Source organism: Acanthaster planci, linkage group LG04 (genome assembly GCF_054643075.1).
Source record: "Acanthaster planci isolate LZ-2023a linkage group LG04, COTS_SCS, whole genome shotgun sequence".
Lineage (NCBI taxonomy): Eukaryota > Metazoa > Echinodermata > Asteroidea > Valvatida > Acanthasteridae > Acanthaster > Acanthaster planci.
Window position 1 is genome coordinate 3,019,232 of NC_141780.1, and position 20,174 is coordinate 3,039,405.

At 42.2% G+C, this 20,174-nt stretch overlaps 2 protein-coding genes across 5 annotated transcripts in view; one reads left to right on the forward strand and one right to left on the reverse strand.

The window, feature by feature from the left end:
• LOC110983673 (stabilin-2-like) overlaps positions 1–8,906 on the reverse strand; it is a 51,079-nt gene extending 42,173 nt beyond the window's left edge. For all 4 annotated transcript variants that reach the window (XM_022243109.2, XM_022243111.2, XM_022243108.2 and 1 more), the window contains exons 1-5: positions 8,073–8,906; positions 4,388–4,540; positions 1,334–1,429; positions 705–833; positions 115–320 (exon numbers count right to left, since the gene is read on the reverse strand). In XM_022243109.2, coding sequence (XP_022098801.2) covers positions 115–320; positions 705–833; positions 1,334–1,429; positions 4,388–4,540; positions 8,073–8,748 — 1,260 coding nt within the window. In that variant the 5' untranslated portion in view covers positions 8,749–8,906. The remainder of the gene's footprint in view (positions 1–114; positions 321–704; positions 834–1,333; positions 1,430–4,387; positions 4,541–8,072) is intronic.
• Positions 8,907–10,559: 1,653 nt separating this feature from the next.
• Positions 10,560–20,092, forward strand: otud5 (OTU deubiquitinase 5). Its single transcript, XM_022243086.2, has 9 exons — positions 10,560–11,168; positions 13,201–13,294; positions 13,858–13,922; positions 14,236–14,392; positions 15,332–15,480; positions 16,024–16,215; positions 16,407–16,650; positions 17,106–17,264; positions 17,842–20,092. The coding sequence occupies exons 1-9, from the start codon at positions 10,686–10,688 to the stop codon at positions 17,955–17,957; spliced, it is 1,659 nt and encodes a 552-aa protein (XP_022098778.2). The 5' UTR covers positions 10,560–10,685; the 3' UTR covers positions 17,958–20,092.
• Positions 20,093–20,174: the final 82 nt, after the last annotated feature.

A 20,174-nucleotide genomic window follows, 5' to 3' on the forward strand; every position in this document is an offset into this window, starting at 1 on the left:
AAAATGCATCAGGAGCCACGAGCCCCCGAGGCCGCAGACAGCAGAAGCAGGATGATTCTCAGGGCTTTAACCCACAACCTCCCTCGAGCTCGGGAACGGCCGAAAACCACTCACCTGCCGGGGGCCATCGAAGACGCATTTGGTAGTGGGCGGCCGGCAAGGTAAGAAGAACGGGTGCTGCTGGCAGTAATTGATTGGGTAGCACTCCACCCCATCGCCATAGTAACCCTCCAGGCACTCGCAGGTGTGCCTCCCCGGCGGTGTGTGGTTGCAGTGGGCATGGGTGCTGCAAGCATTGGGGTTCTGGCACGGATCGTTCTCTATTGCCAAGGGTCAAATATAATATACATGTATATCAGTGCATTTGTGTCCAGTGTGAAAGGTCAGATCTTTGCCAGTGCCCTATTCACTTTCAAAACCTCAGCATTTAACATTTCATCTTGACATGTCCTCAGATATCTCTTACATGTATGTTACTTTCATATTTAAAATTATTGAGAGTAGGTTTGTTATTTCAGGGACAGGTTTACATTTTCATGTTTAAAAATAAAACTTACAGATTTTTTTCCAAAGTAGACATTTGGTCATAAGCTAAGAATGGAAAATGTGAGAATTTAAGAGCATAAGGTGGGAAATACAAAAACTTTGGTCCTCTTTGCCACGACTTTCAAAACAATGCAGACAACCGATTAGGACTCACTCACCTACGCAAGAAGTCCGTCCATCACCGGAGTAGCCTGGACTACAGACGCACTGTGGAGGTTGTCCATCTGTCACCGGGGGTGAACAGATGGCAAATGCATGGCATGCAGGTTCACCACAACTGATCTTGGCTACCAAAGGGGAAATGCACAAGGAAAACCCTTTATTTATTTTCATTTGATTTTTGCTGGTAATGAAACCGAGATTTCCTCAAAAACATGCCCACACACACGTACACGTATGCTGTAGATCGCGGGTCTGAGGAAACCAACGAAGAGAGGGAAGATGAAGAAATGTTCAATCTGAGAGGTGAGAGGCGACACCGAAATGGTATTCCCTGACACTTTAATCGGGTAGAGACTGAAAAATCCAATCCACATACCGACCTGGGTGGGATTTGAACCCGGGTCACAGAGGTGCAAGGTGAGGAAAGGAAAAAACTTGACTATCCTGGTATCTGCTTGTAGGTTTGAATAAATTCCTTGTAAACAGGTGAATACATTAATTATATGTAAATCATGCTCTGACCATTATAATCTTAAACAAAGCAGGGGCTGTCAATGTATTACTGATACAAATGTGCAGGTGTATTCAGGAATAATGAATGTACTTCAAGAAATGCAAATCTTACGCTGGTCACATCTGGGTCCCTGGTAGCCAGCATCGCACAGACAGAAACCGGTGCCCCTTGCTCCCGAATCACACACTCCATAAACACAGTCGCAAACTGCCAAAAGAGACATTCAAAGCATTGCCACATTCAAACCGACCATGAAATGATTCACTCAAATTTAAATGAGCGCACAAAATCTGAGTAGCAAAAAACTACAACACCTGTTTTTCTGCCATGAACCCTGACCCCGTGCATTCACGATGTCAATGTACATGCACTACACAGTGCTAAGACTTTACGTTTTCTTATCTTACATATATTTGTCACCATGCTACCTGCCCACTAGGAGGAAACAATTAAAGACAAGAATGACAGGATATGATGACACAGAGTGGATCATGGCTAGTCACATGCATGGTGTATGCTAAGGGGGAAAGCACTCTCATATTAAAGCTTTGTGCCTGATCCACAGAGGGTGCTGTTTGACAAATTAGCGCATACATGTACCTAGCACACATTGATTTGCTCAAGTCCAAGTCAACAATGGTCAGTGGAAACCCTGGCAAAATGAAGACAGAATTCTTTGGTTCCTCACTTCGGGCATACAGTCGCCGTGTTACCAGTAGTTCCTTAAGTTTTGTAAAAAGCTCATGGAACGTCCCAAAGAATTCTCCCCAGCCCCAAACATAGTATCACCATCTAGGGAAATCCAGTGAATCTGACAATGTCAATAAATCACAAGGCCAGGGAAGCATAAATTTGCCAGACAATAGGTCCCTGCTCATAGGAAGAAAAGATCAGGAACTGCACTGTTTAGATATGGCTCAGATGGACATCTCTTCTGCTTATGTTGTCTCTCCAAAAAGAAAAATCCTTCGGCGGATGGACAGGATGGACCCCCAAAAATCTGTTCCTTCCTTTCGACACTATCTTTCCTTTGTCTCTCCCACGACTTCCAGACACAAAGTCTGTACAAATGCAATGTCAACAAATATGCAATGGATTGTGGGTATAGCATCCGTGCGGGAGCTTGTTCCAATTGTTGACCTGGGGATTTGTGCATGCACACCCATTCCTAATTGACTCGACACACTTCCTAATTTTCTGTCTCAGTGTTGTACTGGTACATATACTGATGTTGTCAGGACCATTACAAAACTAGAAATACATGTAAGGCTGACCACAAGACCAGTCACGTGTCACAGGGTGGATGTCAAAAAAAACCACTATGCTTTTGTTGCAGTTCATTCGAATAGTTTGTGACTTGAATTCAGAGTGGAGATGTTGTGTTGAACTTGTGCTGCTCCCGCAGGGTCTTATGAGGTCTTGACCACAAGCACTGCTCTGATTCAGATGTTTACCATTTGGCTTACCAAGTGACTTCAAATATTACTTCTTTCTGCAACTTCCTCCCTCATTACTGGTGAAGGAGGCCAAGTACAAGTCTTTTGTTCTGTCGTATGTAATCTTTTGGGGACTGAGCAAATTTGATGGAAGTATGTACATGTACAAGTACAAGCAATAGTCAAGGAGGACCGACATCACTATGCTGCAATACACGTACTTGTACAAATCTCCTTTTTATTTTAATTGAACAGAAACGGCAAGCCATCATGATGTCTATATCCTCTGGAGCAAGGTTGTGTCCTTGTAACATATATCCTCAATTTCTTTTTCATCAATCAGACTTTCTGTTTGAATACCTTCCCCAAAATTCAATGGTATGACCACAGCTACAACAAATACCCAGTCCTGTCTGATGTCGCGAGAATACCTCACACGTGTACAACGTAATGTCATCTGCATTTCCCCTCATATATCAGAATGCACCGCCTTCCATAATTCCTACACAGTAGTTTTGGCCTCTCCTGAGGCAGACCTACATGTATGCCAACCCCCAGAGGTCATGCATACATATCGACCACAACAACTAAACTGTAAGTGAGTGCATATCTTGGGAGTCTGTTGTGTGTAAGGAGAAATGAGTCATGTTACCCGCTCACAGTGTATCGCTATTGGCCTACCACACAAAATCACATATCCCTAGCTTGCTATAGTGTGTATGTAAACGTTCACATGCACCACCAGCTGACCTGATAGTAGGCTTCTGGTTACTAACTATATTTGGCTTCAGTTTTTTTTGTAGTCATGACGTGCCATGTGGATTAAAACTGTGCACCAAAGATGTGTAAGAGTTTCCGGTTCTTGATTCAGGGAACTTTAAGGATCTTTGTTGTTTGAATGCATAATTTCCAAGTTTTCAGAACCAGAATGGTAAAAAGCTGACACAGTTCACAGGGCTGCGAAGTGCACGTAATTCAAGCATGATGAACTGATGATGTGCCCCCTGTGACTTTACCAAGAACCTAGATTCCAGGATGACTTAATCTAAGTAAAAACACAAGGGCAGGCGATTTCTTTGATTTTTTTTGTCATAAAAAAAATCTGACTTTTTTCAATTAAATCAGATATTTTAAAGTTAAATGGGAATTTTAATTTGTTTCCTTTTAAATTGGAGAGAAGTTGGCTAAACTACATGTATCTATTTATAAGCAAGAAAATTTAGCTGTATGTGTATTAATTTTCTTTCATATCTTTCTTTTGTTACAAAATTAAACAAATTGGAATTAAACAAGTTAAACAAATTGGAATAAGAGGTTTCAAACGAGTATAAAGTTGATTAAAGTCACACATTGACAATTAATAACCAACCTCAATATTGTCTGAGCCCAGGCAGCTCAAGTACATTTGTACTGCCCAGTACCTCAATTCCCTCATACAAGCAAATGGACCACTGCTATCACAGGCAATATGAGTTCAAAGGAGAAATAATACTGGTCAGTACAGTTCTACACTGACTTTGAATCGAAGTACATTGATAGCAAAGTTTTGCTACTGACTGGCCTCAAAACATCCTACCCCTAATCCAAAAATCCCCATCCCTAAAACTTTTTAATCTCTGAAATGCAGACACACAGTGGCAAACAGTTTACTACAAACATTAAGTGACAAGGTGCGTTTTTGTAACTGTACTCTCTTGTTCAGAAACCAAATTAGTAATGTCCACATTACCTCCATCACAGTTTGGGCCATAGACGTCATCCCTAGCGCACAGTTCACACGACACCCCAGTAAAAGCTGGATTGCACTGGCACTGTTGCCCTTCCTCGCTACCCTGGCACCGCCCCCGCTGATTGCAAGGATTACCAGCTCCACCCGGACATTCTGATCAAGGAGAGACCAAGCCAAAAAAATACCAAATAATGCCTGCACTTGATGTGAATACAAGTCAACTGACGTAACATTTGCAAAATACATGTTTTTGATCACTAATTAATAAATCAATTAAATTACTGATCATTTAATTAGTTGGATCAGTCAACTGAAACTTTCAAGTTCTTGATCTACCCATCAATTTATTAATATATTCAACTAAAACTCTTAGCCTTACTAATGAAGCAGAAAGACATTCTTTTTGTTTAGTTAAAGATCTCAGCTACATGTACAAAAGACTTGAAACAATTTTAATGTAAAATTTTCCACAAAATAATCTACATGTAGCATACATTACGAAGTATTTTGTGACTTGTTTTCCTCAATGATACTGCTAGAGGAACTGAACAAGGGTGTCAATTTTGTGAAATAACCAAAAATACAAACATATGCCGCTTTTATGTTTTAACATGGATATGTTATGGGGTCAGTTTTTTGTGCATCACGGTTATATTTCTCACTACATGTACATGTACCAGTGGCTGGTGAAACTATGGAAGGCAAATAGTACAAAAGCAAAATAAATAAATATGTGCTTGGCTGGTCTTAAAGGTATGTTTCAGACCAGCTCAAAAGAATGGACGCGGCCAATGCCCGAGGTTCAGGTGGGGGCATTATCAGCGTTTGCTCTCTAGAGCAAGGTCTTAAACATTAGTTTAAGACTGGCGAAGCACATCTTTCTTCCCATTTGTAAATACCTTTTTATTCAGAGAGTCAAAAGAAGTCACCATGCTGGATTTCCATTGATTTTGTTCTAGAACTTTACTTTCATTTTCCCGAACACCCATGTCCATTTTATGGTATATTCCTTTTGAAAGTTGTCCAATAGAATCCCCTTCAATGAACTTAGCGCACGTGAGGCGCATCATGTGCACACAGACTCTTGACAAATCAGACTCAATTTAACTGTCTCGTATTCATGTGCCAGTGCGTGATTCACGCAGCGGGCATTATCAATTCTCAGTGGGCAAAATACAAAGTCACGTGACCTGTTTTGACCAATAGGATTAGAAAAACTGTCCCAGGTATTTATGAATTCTTGTTTACAAAATCTCAAGTAACAATTCAAACAATGAATAAAATATGCTGAAACTAAACAGTAAAGGATAAGACCCTCTTTAAAAAGCCGTGGGTCAAATCAATCAATCACCAGTATGCAAACTTAGCCCACCGATGTAGTAGTAGGCGATATGAATGTGGTCTACATACTGGAATGTGGTCAACACACCAGCATGTTACAATGGTTTGAACAAATTTGACTTTCAGTTTCAAGGTGAGAAAAGGCTATGGAATGTTACAGAATTGGGTGCCAAATTGGGTTTAAAAAAATATGTTTAACTCAAATCTGTTACCTGTAAGATATTTGTGAATTATTCAGCAGTATGGTGTAACTTTTAATTAAAAGCCTGAAAATATAGGCTGGACATGTATATTGTGGAATTCAGAAGGAGATTCTTACAGTTTCTGTACTTACATTGTAAACACAGAAACTCGTGTTTTATTTTTTCTCCTCACTAATGGAATCGGCATGTTAAACTACACAGATGTATGTGATTTTGACCATTAGACTTTCTTTTTTCCGAATAAATTTGGGATCACATGCAGAATGTGGAGCTCTATGTATGGTTTCACATTCGGGTTATCTCTAGAGTTCCTTATGTATCAAGGCTTCCTAGTCCAATAGAAATAAACTTTGTTCCTTCTGGCACTGCCTGAAACCAACATTTTTATTGTGCACTGATCCAATTTGCTTGCATTGTACACTGTTATTGGATTGAGCCAAATGCTTTAGAGCACCTGGGACACAATAGACTGGTGGCCGCAAAGGCTGCACTGTGTTTCAGGTTTCACAGAGCAGTTTCGTCCAATGTCATGGAACCAGGATCGAGGTGCAAAGAACACGAGACAGAAATGCCAAGGTCAGGAATGCAGCTCAATAAACTGACTTAATTTTAAAAGGGTGATGGCGTGCAGCCTTGTGGGGTTACACAATCTCGTACTGTGTGGAAATTGGGATCTTTCAGTCATTCTCCTATCATGCCTTTTCAACTGTAACAGGACACTGGAAAGAAAGTGAACTCAACAAAAAGTATACAATACTTCCAAATTATGAATTAACTGTTCATGAAGTACATAATCTAAAATGTGGGGAAATTCTACAGCACTGCTTGTGATGTGCATTTTTGGGGAACAACTTGCAGATCAGTGCAACTAGTCAGTCATGCAGAAATACTCTGCAAAGCTAATGGTGAAATTTCACATTTGTTTCCCTTGAAGTTAAAAAAACTGCCCTGAATCAGACAGCTCTAAATGGCAATCCGAGAAGCATAGGACAATTGTGCCAGCAGTGCAAATCTACCAATCACACTCATGAGCTTTGGGGGTGCATAAATATCACAACGAAAATTCATTTCTGCTGTGGTTGAAGAAATCAACATGGAAAAGAAACAATCAGTTGACCCAAAACTAAAATTGCAGATGTCATTATATCACAGTCAAGCTCTAAATACTGGCTATTTGCCCAATTGATATATTTTTTACAGTTTAAAATAATCCTAAACAACACAAGCACATCCACACTACCAATAGCCTGATTGACATTAAAAATGTCCCCCTATGGATGTGTACTGTATGAGTGTACGGGGACACTCCAGCATTCATGTACATGTATGTTCGTTCACAGTCAAAAGAGGAGACTATAATGCCAGTCATCTCCTTCAGTAGTTGTCGACACATCTTCATCAGCGCACTTCAGGTTACGCACTGTGTGTGCATAATGTATCATATATGAATCTTTTGCATGTGAGTGTTCAACTGTTAAAGCAGTGCTGGACCACTTTGATACACCACGGAGGAAGATACTAACATCTGTCCGTCTGAGGAAATTCTGGATTTAAACAGGATGTATCATGCATTTAACATGCTGTTTTTCCTTGCTGTGTCTGGGATTCCTCCCTCTGTTTTTTTCCCCTCGGTATGAAAGGTCATTTTTATTCTCAGTTATAATGAAACTCAAACTTGCAATTCAAACTGAAATATTTGGCATTTGAAGTGACACTTCAAATCGCAACACAGTTGAGTTCCTATCTTTTCCTTTGGCTTCCCGTCACCGACCGATGAAAGCCGCACTGTGAATGATCCAATTTGCTTCCATTCCAGTGACCAATCATAGCTCAGCTTTCATTTGGATGGGGTCAGGAAAAGATATGAGCCATATTGCGATTGTTCAAGCTATCACGCGGCTGACAGTTTTGAGAGTACATGTTGCTGATTTTCTGCAGTGTGGATAGGCAAAATACTCAAGAATTTCACCATTTTAATGAGGATACATGTATAAGATGAATAAAGCTCCCCATCTGACATCTAACTTCAAGAAGGCATGTATGAAATTTGGTTGCACAAATAGCTGGGGCGGAAAAGGGAGCTGGCATAATCAAAACAGCCAACATTTGTTTGCACAAAGATGGAAAAACAAAGAACTCACCCATGCACATTGGACCCCAGTAACCAGAGCAACACTCAGTCCTGATCTCCGACACCTGACACTGATGACTGCACCCAATGATATTATTTGGAATAACTGATGCTGCCAGCGCCAGAAAGGGACACCTCCTGTCACCAGTCCCCTCGGTTAGTGGTACTGTCCCCACCGGGCACAGAGCAGGGCTACTCAGGGGACATGGAACACAGTCCGTCGTCATCACCCTGTAAAAGTTTGAGCTGAGTCTGCAAGAGGTCTGGCCAAGTTCTTGCGTCCCAGCCACACCATGGTCAGAATCCGCACTGCGTAGATGCGATGGAGAATGCGACCCCCCAGTTGCACCCCTGTCAGAAAAGGAACTCGCTCTCTGACAAGAACACTGCGCAACAAGCATGATCAGATACAATATACAAATTAAAAGCAATCTGGGACAGCTGACCAGGTGCCTGGAACGGCCCAGCGTGCTTTGTCTTGACGGCCGCGCATGCATGCTGACCGCCTTTTGAGGGTATCTGGGTCCCATCATCGCGCCGGGCTGACCGACCGCGTGCGGCACTGCCCCTCTCATGCCCATTGAACTCCGCGAACTGGACTCGCTGCTCATGTTTGAGATCAAACGATGATTGTCTCTCTCGGACGGACCAACTCTCCAGGCACTCTTTGCGGACTGCCTGGTCATCTGGTTGTCACCTTCTGTTGAAGGTTTGTGGCATTGTGCTTCAAAAAACAAGAGCGGAAGAGAGATAAGATAACGATTCAAAGATTCCGAAGTTCGGTTTTGTCAATCCTATATCACGTCGTGCGATTTCCGTAGCATTTTCTGCACACACGCCTGTACATACGTGAATACAAAGAGTCGGGTGCTCTGTCACACCCCAATCTATAAAAGGTTGATGGAGACGGGGTTGAGACACGTTCGCCTGTATCAGTTGGTGACAGGCAGTGAAAGTCGGCACGTGACCACTCCTAGCCAATCACGACAAGAGTTTTACACTTAACTAAGTTCGGCCACTGGTCTTTTATACCAGAAATAAAAAAGCAGCGTTAGCTGGTTACGTAATCGCCGCTGTTCGTGTGATAGGATAGGAAGGTGACTCGCGGGAACCACTCTGTAAATTGCTGGTCCTCATGTATTTTATAATCTTGAGGAAATTTGACCTCAAGATTAGTATCATTTGTGGAAAATCCAGAGTGAGCGATATTGGCAGAGACATTTCTATAACTCTGTGTGTTCAACTTGAAGTCACTGGATTAGGGTCGGAAGTAGAAATTTATCATGCTCCAAGTTTATTCCCTGATTCACTTTCATTCAAGATTTTGAATAAGTTGCATTTGCATGCTTTCTATAAACAACTAAGTACTTATGGTGAGAGAGTTTAGTCTTAATTAATGAAATTTTGTGACTTGTTCCGGATCATTCTGGTACAATAATTTTGGAGAAACATCTACCTATAGTTGACATTTCTTGAAGGCATTGCGGGACCGCTTACAGTTAACCCCGAAGTTCGAAGCTGCATGTTTGATTCAAATGGTTGGAAAGAGTGACGGTTCAGCCCGAAATGTTCCCCACCAACGCCCCTCAACCTTCACAAAACTTGCAGTGTTGCCCATACATTCTCTACATTGTACGGCTACACGCTGGGCATTCACCCCCCGAAGCTCGGACCCCGGCATCGGTATCGCCTGACAGGATGGCGGGCCATCGAGAAAGACGCCAGAGAGGATGCAACATGCATATGACAACAGAATAACAATTACAAACGGTTCACTGTCTTCTAAGCTCAATTTAGATTCATTTCCTCTCAAAATAGGTTAATGGGAGTTTGCTCGCTGTGCTTTATGTGGTTGGAACAACGTCGAACGGAAGAGATTTCGAAACTGCAAACCGTGAGTTTCTAGGTTATTAGGCCAGTTGGCCTCTGCGATAGCCCAATGTGACTTTTCAAGGTTGAACTTGACTTCAACTTTGTAAGCCAATTGTCTCTGCAAAACAAGCTAAGCTCCCTCTAACGACGATCATGCCAATTACAAATGGGCAGTGACGGTCGTAGGCAGTACAAAAAAGTAGGCACTCAAATCATATCTCGGTATTTCAGTCCGGGGCCGGGGGGACCGACTTTGATGATCACCCTCAGAAATGCCTCCTACGCATACGTGCACCCCAAACCCGTCAATCTGCAAGCTTCCATTAGTATACCTTTAAATAACTTTTAAACTAATTAAGGCTGGAACCATGAGATAATGAAATGCCTTTTCATTTACAAAAGTTTCAAATTACTATTTTTAGATTGGAAACGGCATCTACATTGTATTTTCCCTGTCAAAAATGTCTTACTTCAGAGGGCGCTATACTGAATTAATGGTGTTGAAACAATCGTCCGGCTTCTAGAATGCATACAACGCTGTGCAAAGGCATGTGAAGAATCAATAACGAGGAGCCATGCGATCTATATCTCACACAAATTTACATTTTACCCAGAAAGCATTGCGCGCCATATTCTCGTCTTGTTTTGGTTATGGAAGAGGAGTGTCCGGATCAGAAAAGGCAGTTTGATCTCTAATTTCACCCACAAAAATCCTTCTTGGACTAGAAAGGGTAGAGATAAAGACTTCAGAATGACCATTCTACCCAAAAAGAAGGCTTCGCAGGAAAAGAGGGGCCCAGAATCGGGCGAAAATCATCAACATCACCGTGATCACGGACACGGTCATCACTCGTCCTCCCACGGCGCCCACGGCCACAGTGGAACTGGAGAGGTCAGGGGCGGAGCTCGGCCGAAGACGCGGAGCTCCCCGCCTCGCTGGCCGTCTTCGAATCCGCTGGACGACAGACTCGTTTCAGTTTCATCCCACGATTGTAGGACTTCTTTCGATGGCCGGGAGAGACTAGATGTTGGGCATGGGGGCCACGGCCAGAATAAACGAGCAAGGCACAGATCCTCCCCCCACCGAGTGGATCAGGCTTCGGTGTCGTGGCTCCAGCACAGGGGGAAAGTTGACGATGACAGGAGGGAAGAAGGGGAACGCAATGAGGAGAACGAAGAGGGGGGTTGTAATAGTGGGGACGAGTATGATACGCAACCACTTAATAGTGAAGAGGTGATTGACTGAAGCAGTGAACATGTTTAGCCGTCCTATGCTAAGATGCATTCTTGACACAGTTGTCATATCAGTCAAAATCAGTCAAATTTCCCATACGTGTCTGTGTACTGGGGGAAATCAATTGGAAGGCATTTTTTGACTGTTTTTGACGGTTAAAACAGAAGGAGGGTTAATCGTTAACATTTTAAGGCAAATGAATGTACATTACTTGTTCAAATTGAAAGAATTTCCTGTATGGACACCACCAGTTTTTCTGTGCAGTAATTTTTTTATCTGAAAGCAATGAAACATGACCTAAACCGTCAAATTAGTTGTGAAAACATTGAGGTATTCACTTAGAATACAGAATAGAGATTTGTGCACATGGTGTCAAGAGGTGTCCGTAGATGAAATGATTTCAATCCTAAGACCTAGCTTTGTGCCGATTTTTGGGTCAACTTCCAGATCCTCCACGATTTTGGCAGGAACTGGCATGTGTACATTTTGTACATGTTACACCCCAACTGCAGCACTTGTAACTATAGTTGAAGACAGCACCAACTCTCTAGTGCTACAGTTTGTGTTTGAAGCATGAGCCTTCCATCATGCCATACTTGTCAGTAATGTTTTCGTGAAAGATGGCATATTATTGAATTCTTCTGGGTATGGAGAAAGTAGAGAAATGTTCCATTGAAATTGTATGACTAGCTGGGCCACCCCACTTGCAGAGCTTGAGACCATCCCCCGCCACTGATAGAGTGGTTGGAGTGTAATGATTTCAAGTAATTGTTACTGGTTTCTACCTTCTTAAATCTTGTAAAATCTTCCAAACCTTCCAGTGGATTTAAAAAGATCAGGCAGAGTTTTCACCCATTTGTGAAGTTTGCCCAAGTAAATAAGAGGTTGGTCGAACATTTCCATTTGTGGTGTTGGTTTTCAAGGCCTAAAAATCTGTCACATTTGTTCCTCTTGCCAAATGTGACATAACTGACGTGTACATCAATCTGTCTACAGAATGACTGCATGACTTCCTAATTGTAACATACTCTCCATATATACTGGTAGATAGACCGGCCTGTGATGCACAAATCTCAGTCATTGGACTGAGAAATGTTTGATAAACTTCACAGGTAATGTTCCACACGCATAACGCTAACCCTCCCAAATTTTCCAAAATCCTTTTCTGCAAAGTGGAGGAATTTGGAGAATTCAGGGTGTATGGTAAAAGTGCATGGCTGGTTTCGAAGGATGCCATGAGTGAAAGTCGTGGATTGGACCTGATGTTGTTTGTGCTTAGCTAAGCACAAACTCAGCCTGATATTTCTTTTGAATCAACTGCACAGCTCAAGAGTGCCATTCGCACTGCCTCAACATAATGACAGGAATTGTGGGAGGATTTTGAAGGATAGGGGCAGTTAGGCACACCTCCAAATGACATTTTCAAGAAATTTTGGAGGATTTTGGCTGAATGCAATTTTGTTCATGTTGAAAATCGGAGGATTTTGGAGGATTCAGGATGGTTCCTGGTAAAAGGGCCTAGAGGGTTAGAGATAATGAACCAAAACAAATGAACCTCAACACATCTCCTCAGTGAAAGTAGCATATTGAACAGTAATCATGCACATGTCTATATTTCAAATGGTTATTGTTTTCTGGTTATGACACCAAGGATTCCTCAAAAGCACCCTAGGCACTGTAGCTCGCAAGCCTGAAGAAACCTGTAGAGAGGAGACAATGAGAAGCAGATACAGTTTTAGAGGTGGGACGAAAACCCCAGAGGAATATTCTGGGTAAAACCCATGGAATCAGGTAGGGACTGAAAACCCAATCCATGTGGACTGGGCTGGGATTTGAACCCGGGCCGTAGAGGTGGAAGGCGAGGAAAGAACCACTACACCAGCCTGACTCCCCAGTGTTGAACACCAGTAGGGTTTTTGTCTTGGCGAGTTTTTAGTCTTGATTCTTGTAATACATCGCAACTCTTTCCCAAAAAATTGAGCCCTAGAAAAATGAAAATCAGTGAGTTATCTTCTTTATCTTGACCACACAGAATGAAAGAAGGTTTGAGAAGGCCTTGAAGGAGAAGCGTAATTTCATCATCAAGCAGATGTCTCCCGACGGGGCTTGCCTGTTCCGAGCTGTTGGTGAGTATGCCAGATTTGCTCAGAATGTTCATTTGTGGATAGACAGGGAAATTTTTTCTTGCAAGTAAAGTTCCAAATTGACCGAAGGGAAACAATCTCCGTGGAGAGAATTGTGCCATTTTGAGCATATTTTTACGTCAAGTTATTTTGTCTTTGCCTTTCTACCAGAATCTTTCTAAATATTGTCTAATTTGACAGAATTTGGATGGCTTCGAGATTTTACAGACTTTACTCTGTTACTTTCAAATGATAAGTGACCTGCAGGCATTGAAATGTGCAAGAAGTTTGCCAACAGGGCATCATTTTAGAACACGGATCAATGCAGATATACAAACAGCCATACAAAAGTTGTACAAAGTATCGAGTTGTCCACTGGTTTGTGCGCAAACATGGATGCGCCCAGCAGGCTTCACTTTGCATAGCAAGTTAGATGCTCTTGTAATTGTGTATAACTCTCTGGAAAAGAAGTGCTGCCAGGACTCTAAATGGGGAGAGACCTAGACACCTCGGTTGCTGGTATGCTTTATACATTTTGGTTGTGTTCTTTTTTTTTTCTTGTTCAGCTGATCAAGTTTACGGCGATCAGGAATGGCACGGTATTGTGCGTGCTCACTGCATGGACTACATGGTGAGTGCGCCCTCAGGTGTCTGTTTCCTTAGAACACTGTGCCCCAACCGGTAATGTCACCACAACGTATAGCACTGTGTCCAAAGAAATGATGATAGGTTCTTAAATTTGAAGACGTGCCGTTCAAACAAATCTGTGAAATTCATGATTCCGGGACAGTTGATACTCAGGCAAGCTTACTCTTGACATATCGACCCAAAACACTTGACGTTATCAAAATCTTGCAAATCTTTTGTCTTATACATACACTGCTGTTGTTTGTTTTCTGGGAACAGAGAGAAGCAGTCCGAAATTTTTTTTTATTTGGGAACAGATGAAGAATGCCGACTACTATTCACAATACATCACGGAGGACTTTGCTACGTACGTCGCCCGAAAGCGCATGGATGATTGCCATGGCAACCATGTAGAGATGCAGGCCCTCTCGGAGATGTATAACCGCAACATTGAGGTCTATGTCTACAGTACTGGTGAGCGACAAAAAAAATTCAAGATACAAGCCTAAAATATTCTTCAAATCCCTCCCCCCCCCAAAGTTCTTGACACCCAAAGGGATGCTACTTTTAACTTGAGATTATCATTAATGACTAATGACATGTCTTTTTGCAAGGCTAAGAGAGAGTGCTTGAACTAAAATCCTGTCAGACAGGAAATATGGTATCTAAACCACTTCCAAAAACCGGCAGCAGGAACTTGAAATGAAGGAGAAGGAAGAGATGAGTTGATGTAAACATGTTGTTGGTGTGACATGTATGTTCATCAAGAGTTTACATTATCTTGGAACAACTAAATCAAAAGGAAAGCGTTGGTTTGAAAGAGGAACTTTACTGCCTAAAAATGGACAATGATGATAAAAATTAAGACGGGGCGATGAGAAAATTAGCAATTTGCAATGATCTTCAGACTAATTTTACTATATCGGACCTTTGTACTGGCTGGTTGAGTATCGATGATTAAATTGATTATCGATAATGTGCAAAATGTGCAGACAGGCTGATATGAAATTTGTGAAGCCGAACAGAAGTGTAAAGTTGCCAACATAAATTTGTAACATCATTACGAAACGTCAAAATGTTGAAACATCAAGACGTGTTCAATTTGTGTGAATATTTACCATTATGTCATAGATTTGCATGTTGAACTTGCTCTTTAGCGTAAATTATTTTTGATAAAAGACAATGTTTTTGCATCAGGTTGATCACTGATCTGAATATATCCCGTATTACCTTTTAAAAATAACATTCCCCGCGATGGTGGTTCATCACTTGTATATATTGCAGTATTCCGACCTCATGTTATGATCTAACCTCATGGAAGGAAACCACTTGACAGTGAAGTTACTCAGCTCCGGTAAACTTTGAATTCAGTAGTCAGGGTGAAGCATAACGCTGCTTTTTCCCTATCACCAGAACCGATCAACACCTTCCACACCATCAACAAGACGGACAACGAGCCGATACGGGTCAGCTACCATCGCAGCATCCACTACAACTCCGTGGTCAACCCCGACAAGGCCACCATTGGTGTAGGTCTGGGAATGCCGTCCTTTGTACCAGGGGTGAGTAAAACACAGAAAGCACTGCAAGAAGCCACTCAGTGGTTGCGAGTTCCAAGCCCTCACAGGTTGAGGAGATGGGATAAGATATTTGCTGACTTTTTTGTTTTAGGTCGGCCTGGTGGTGTTTCCATTTCCTCGGATTAGACTCTTCGGGTTGTTTTTTTTCCTTTTGACAAGTTTGGCTTTCTTCCTCTTTATAAAAGCAAACGCTTCCTCATTTCTCTCCCCATGTCAGCAGACTAAACAGCTGCATTGCCATCGCAGACTTACTAGACCTATCAAAAATGCCTACATTTAATCAAATGTTTCCAGCTATCACGGAAGTAGATTCTTAAAGCAGCAATTTATGTTACACTTCTCTTTTTTTCTGAGGACACATTTTCTTCTTTTCTGTTCTGATTGCACCTCGAAAGCATGGATTTATTGAACAAATCTCAAGAGGTACATGGTCAGTCTGGTTTGAAAACGCCTCGTCGCGTTTGGCCACTTCCTCAGACTTTTGCCAAATGTACGCAAATTTTTGTTTCTCCTCACATCCCCCAGCTGGCAGACAAGACCCTCCTACGGGAGGCCCTGCGGCACTCGGAGAACACGGAGCTGGAGCGGGCCATGCTGGAGGACAAGCTGCGGGCCACCGACTGGGAGGCCACCAACGACGCCATCGAGGAGCAGATAGCTCGGGAGTCTTACATGCAGTGGCTGCGAGACAACGAGGAGAGAGCCCGCAAGAAGATGGTGAGCAATGACAAATGAGAGCCATACTCCCCCCCCCAATTTGGAGATCTAAAATCTCCAAATCTAGTTGAGAGTGAAAGATCCAATTTGTATCGTGGTCAGGGTAGGATTCCAATCCTGATCACGAGATTGGACATATTAGGATAGAACCACCAACCTTCTATTTGTGTAATTTGACTTTTTCCCTTCAGATCCAGCCAGCTTCCGCCACTTGCAGCTCCGCCCCTCCCGATTCCCCCAACTGGTGGGAGGTCCCCAACGCCCCACCCACGAGCAGCCCTTCTGGCTGCTCCCACCGATCGCACCACTCAGCTCCTCACCATCACCACGGCGGGCCCGGCACCGGCCCCAACAGCCCGGACAGGGCCGAGGTGGGGAACCGCAGGAGCCCGCTGTCGCCCCCAAGCCCCAAGCCCGCTGGCTCCTCATTAAGTGGTAAGTGGTTCTATATCATGCCGAGTGACACAGTAGTGTACACATATGGACTGGGAGGTGGGGGGCACTCGTGCGCATCTGCTCACCCTGAGGGACTGTGAGTGACCAGAAGAATGTCCTATTTCCCGGGGCGAAAAATAGCACCCAAGTTTCTCCTAGCGTAAATATCCTTGCAACACAGAAGACTTCATTTCAGTTGAAAAAATATTTCTACATGCAGTACCGAACGTGATATGGTTGTCACATCCACTTTGGTTGGTGACACTCAAATGCATCAGTGCACCAGCTTCACAGATCCCCCCAATCTCAAATTTCAGTCCTTGAGAGCAAAGCTTGGATGTTTTCTGTGGCTATACCTCCGGATCTGGACGCTGCCACGCAACAGTAAGTGTATTCGCAGACCCAAAACACTGGTTTTTGCATACGAAACAAACTTTTCTGCCATGAATCCACAGATCAAGATGCGGGCAAGCTGGGTTCCACCAAGCAGAGGTCGGCCTCCCCGCAGGTGGCTGGGGGGCGCAACACCCCCAGCCCCCCTGCCGGACCCTCTGGGATCTCCCCCTCCACCTGTAACGTCCCACTCCTTCAAGATATACCCCCAACGGAATACGGTAATCAGTCAGTCAATCAGTTATTCTCATAGGCAGAACGAGTGAACAAACACTTTGCTTTTCTGGACCTATGCGGTATTTCTACATCTGTTTTCCTTTTTTTTAAAATTTTTTTTAATTAAAAAATCTCTGAAAATGCTGGTATCTAGAAATATTAATTATCTGAGAGTCAGAGGAAACGGTAAGCTTGAACAGGTAAGCTGCTGTTAGATGTGTGAACTAGTGTTGCATTGTGGTCTCCAGGTTAGTCCAGACTGTTCCTGAGGCCTCCTCTGTCCCCAAATGTTGATATCTCATTGGCAGAGACTTTACTTGTAGTTGGCACTTGGATTGTTAAAAGTCTCCTTACAAAATTTTAGGAAGGGTTCCAAACCCTAGTTTGTCCATTAATGCCAAAAAAGTTCCCAATATGAGAGTTACCAAACTACATGCAAGGTTGGTTTGCCAAACTTGAATAGAAAGTTGTCAAATACCATTACAAAAGACAGGTGCATCAGCTAAGGTGCACACTCTGTAACTTTAGGCACACGTGACCTTGTTTATAAAAAATGTCCACTATTGCCTTTCTCCCCCGCAGCTCTGTCAGAGTGGGGTACAGAAGATGAGATTCTAGCGTCCGTTCTGGCCCAGTCGCAGCAGGAATATCTGGACACGCTCAAACATCATCACTCCTCTGGCAACGCCGACAGCTAATGTCAAACCCCCGCGTGTAAATAACCATGTATCGTCTCTGTAATCATTTTCTTCTGCTGGTAGTAAATAATATTCAAATTCAGTCACCGACACCTCCGCCCCCCCTCTCCATAGCTGTACATTTGCCAGTTGGTGTTCAGATGAAAAAAACGTGGTTGTGGTCAATTATGTATTGGGTTTTGGATATTGGGGAGTGTAGTGTCATATTAACGGTGCATTTGATTATCAGGGTTGAAATGAAAATGTTGGAAATCGATGAATAGCAGGGTAGGTTGTGATAATCAGGAACAACAGCCCAAATAAGGCCGACTGAATTTTTTTTTGTCAAGACAGAGAAGTCAGAGAATTCAAGAAAGGTGGATTTCGGTGTCAAAATCAACACCTTCGGTTTACTGGCGAAGAAGGATCCTGGTTTGACATTTTGTGGGGATGGGCCGACGACTGGCCACGGGAAGAAGGTTGGGTATTTTTGCAAAGAGCTAGTGTCGTTAAATCTAGTTTGCAAGCCATATCGAGTGAAATCTGTTGTTTTGGCAAAATGCCAAAGTTACTTCACTTATACTGATACCACCAAACAACGACATTGAAGAGAACAATGATAATAACAAACTAGAAAGGAAAAATCAGTGATGAATTTGTTGCGTCTGTAAAAATTCAACAAAAAAAACTTTCTGGGGAAGATCAGTTAATAGTAGCCAAGTTGGTCAGGTATAAATTACAATAATACTTGTAGAAAGTGATTTTCTGATAGATCAAAAACATTTCCTTTGGTTTCTCATGCACGTGGAAGATAGTACAACACTCCCTAGATCTTAATTTTGTCCATTTTTTCTTTGGAAAATTCAGGTATTATGTTGAAAGGAGGAACAAAACTCTTTTCCAATACGGCTGAAAGAATGGCATTATCAGATTTTATTTATCAGGCATTTTCTTTCAAAGTGTTATGTTATCTTTTGAAGGATTCCTAACTTCAACTTCACAGCAGCAGCAGCAGAGAAAGATTTACCCGAGCGAAAATTTTCACCGGCAAAGAGATCTTCGGTGCTTTCATTAAGCAGATGTATTTTGAAAGCGTTTTGCCTGAAAAAAAAAACAAATGTCTTTTGAGTTGCACTTTTTTCTAAAGCTGTATTAGCAACATCAGCCTTAACAATCTGCTGCGTCTACTTTGAGGCATGTGGTGGAAAAGGAGAACAAAGAAAAAATCAGGTCCAACGCCTCTCTCAGCTGAAGGACTTGAGGAACATGATCCAAGTCATGGGCTTATCATTTGCCTGCCAAGCTGAGATTTGTGTTCAACTACAGGCAGGTTTGTGTCAAATGGCACATGATTTATAGTTCATTTGACTGATTCACAATGAAACTTGTGCAGCAAATGAATTCGCAAACTGGTTCTTTTGGTTTAAAATGCTCCGTGAAATGGGCCCATGATGGAGGGAAAAAAAGACAACCCTGCTTCTAATTCCAATATTCCTAGATCCTTGAAAATCTACCAAATTTCAGAGGATTTTGAAGAAAGGAATGTAGTAAGTCTGCCTGTCTGTCCAGGCCATTGGTTTCTTACCCAGTATGGAGATTTTTGGTAACTTTGGGAAGGTTAAAAATGTAACTTGGGTAAACTCATGATTTTTTTTTTCCCGGAACCCACGGATGTATGTTGAAAATCACTCACAAAGTTAGCATGCGTTTGCAATTAATATGCCAAAAAGTATTCAAGAAATGCTCCAATTGGGAAGTAATTTTTTCAGTCTACAGATTAAAATAAGAGAGAAAAATGTTTACTCCTATAACCCTGGCAACTGATAAATATTGCAAAGAATACATGTATTAATATTTTCTTTCACGTGGTGAATGTTTATAATTTATTATTCAAATGTTGGTCAGTGAAGGTTTTTATGTTAACATATTATCAATTGCATTAACTGTAGCCTCTACATAAACGATTATGTTTTGTTGCCACTCATCAATTTTATCCCAATTTTATGTTGAAAATAAGTTCATTGAATGCATAGTTCTATTTAATGCTGTAACTGCTCAATATCCTTTTTTTTTTTTGTAAATGTTCTTTTCTTTGACAGATCTGAATGTTTATCATTAACTTGAAGAAAAAAAACTAAAATTTTTTTGTCACCGAACATGGTTTCTCTGTTCCTTCTCTTGATACTGGTGTTGTTGACAAACTGTTGGTTCGGTGGTCCAGAGATTGAAGGTTGTTCG

Excerpts from the sequence above, each read along its gene's own strand:
- otud5 (XM_022243086.2), top strand. The coding sequence starts at position 10,686 with ATGACCATTCTACCCAAAAAGAAGGCTTCGCAGGAAAAGAGGGGCCCA. Across the intron at positions 13,923-14,235 it reads CTCACTGCATGGACTACATG|ATGAAGAATGCCGACTACTA; the intron begins GTGAGTGCGCCC and ends ATTTGGGAACAG. Across the intron at positions 16,651-17,105 it reads CGCTGGCTCCTCATTAAGTG|ATCAAGATGCGGGCAAGCTG; the intron begins GTAAGTGGTTCT and ends ATGAATCCACAG.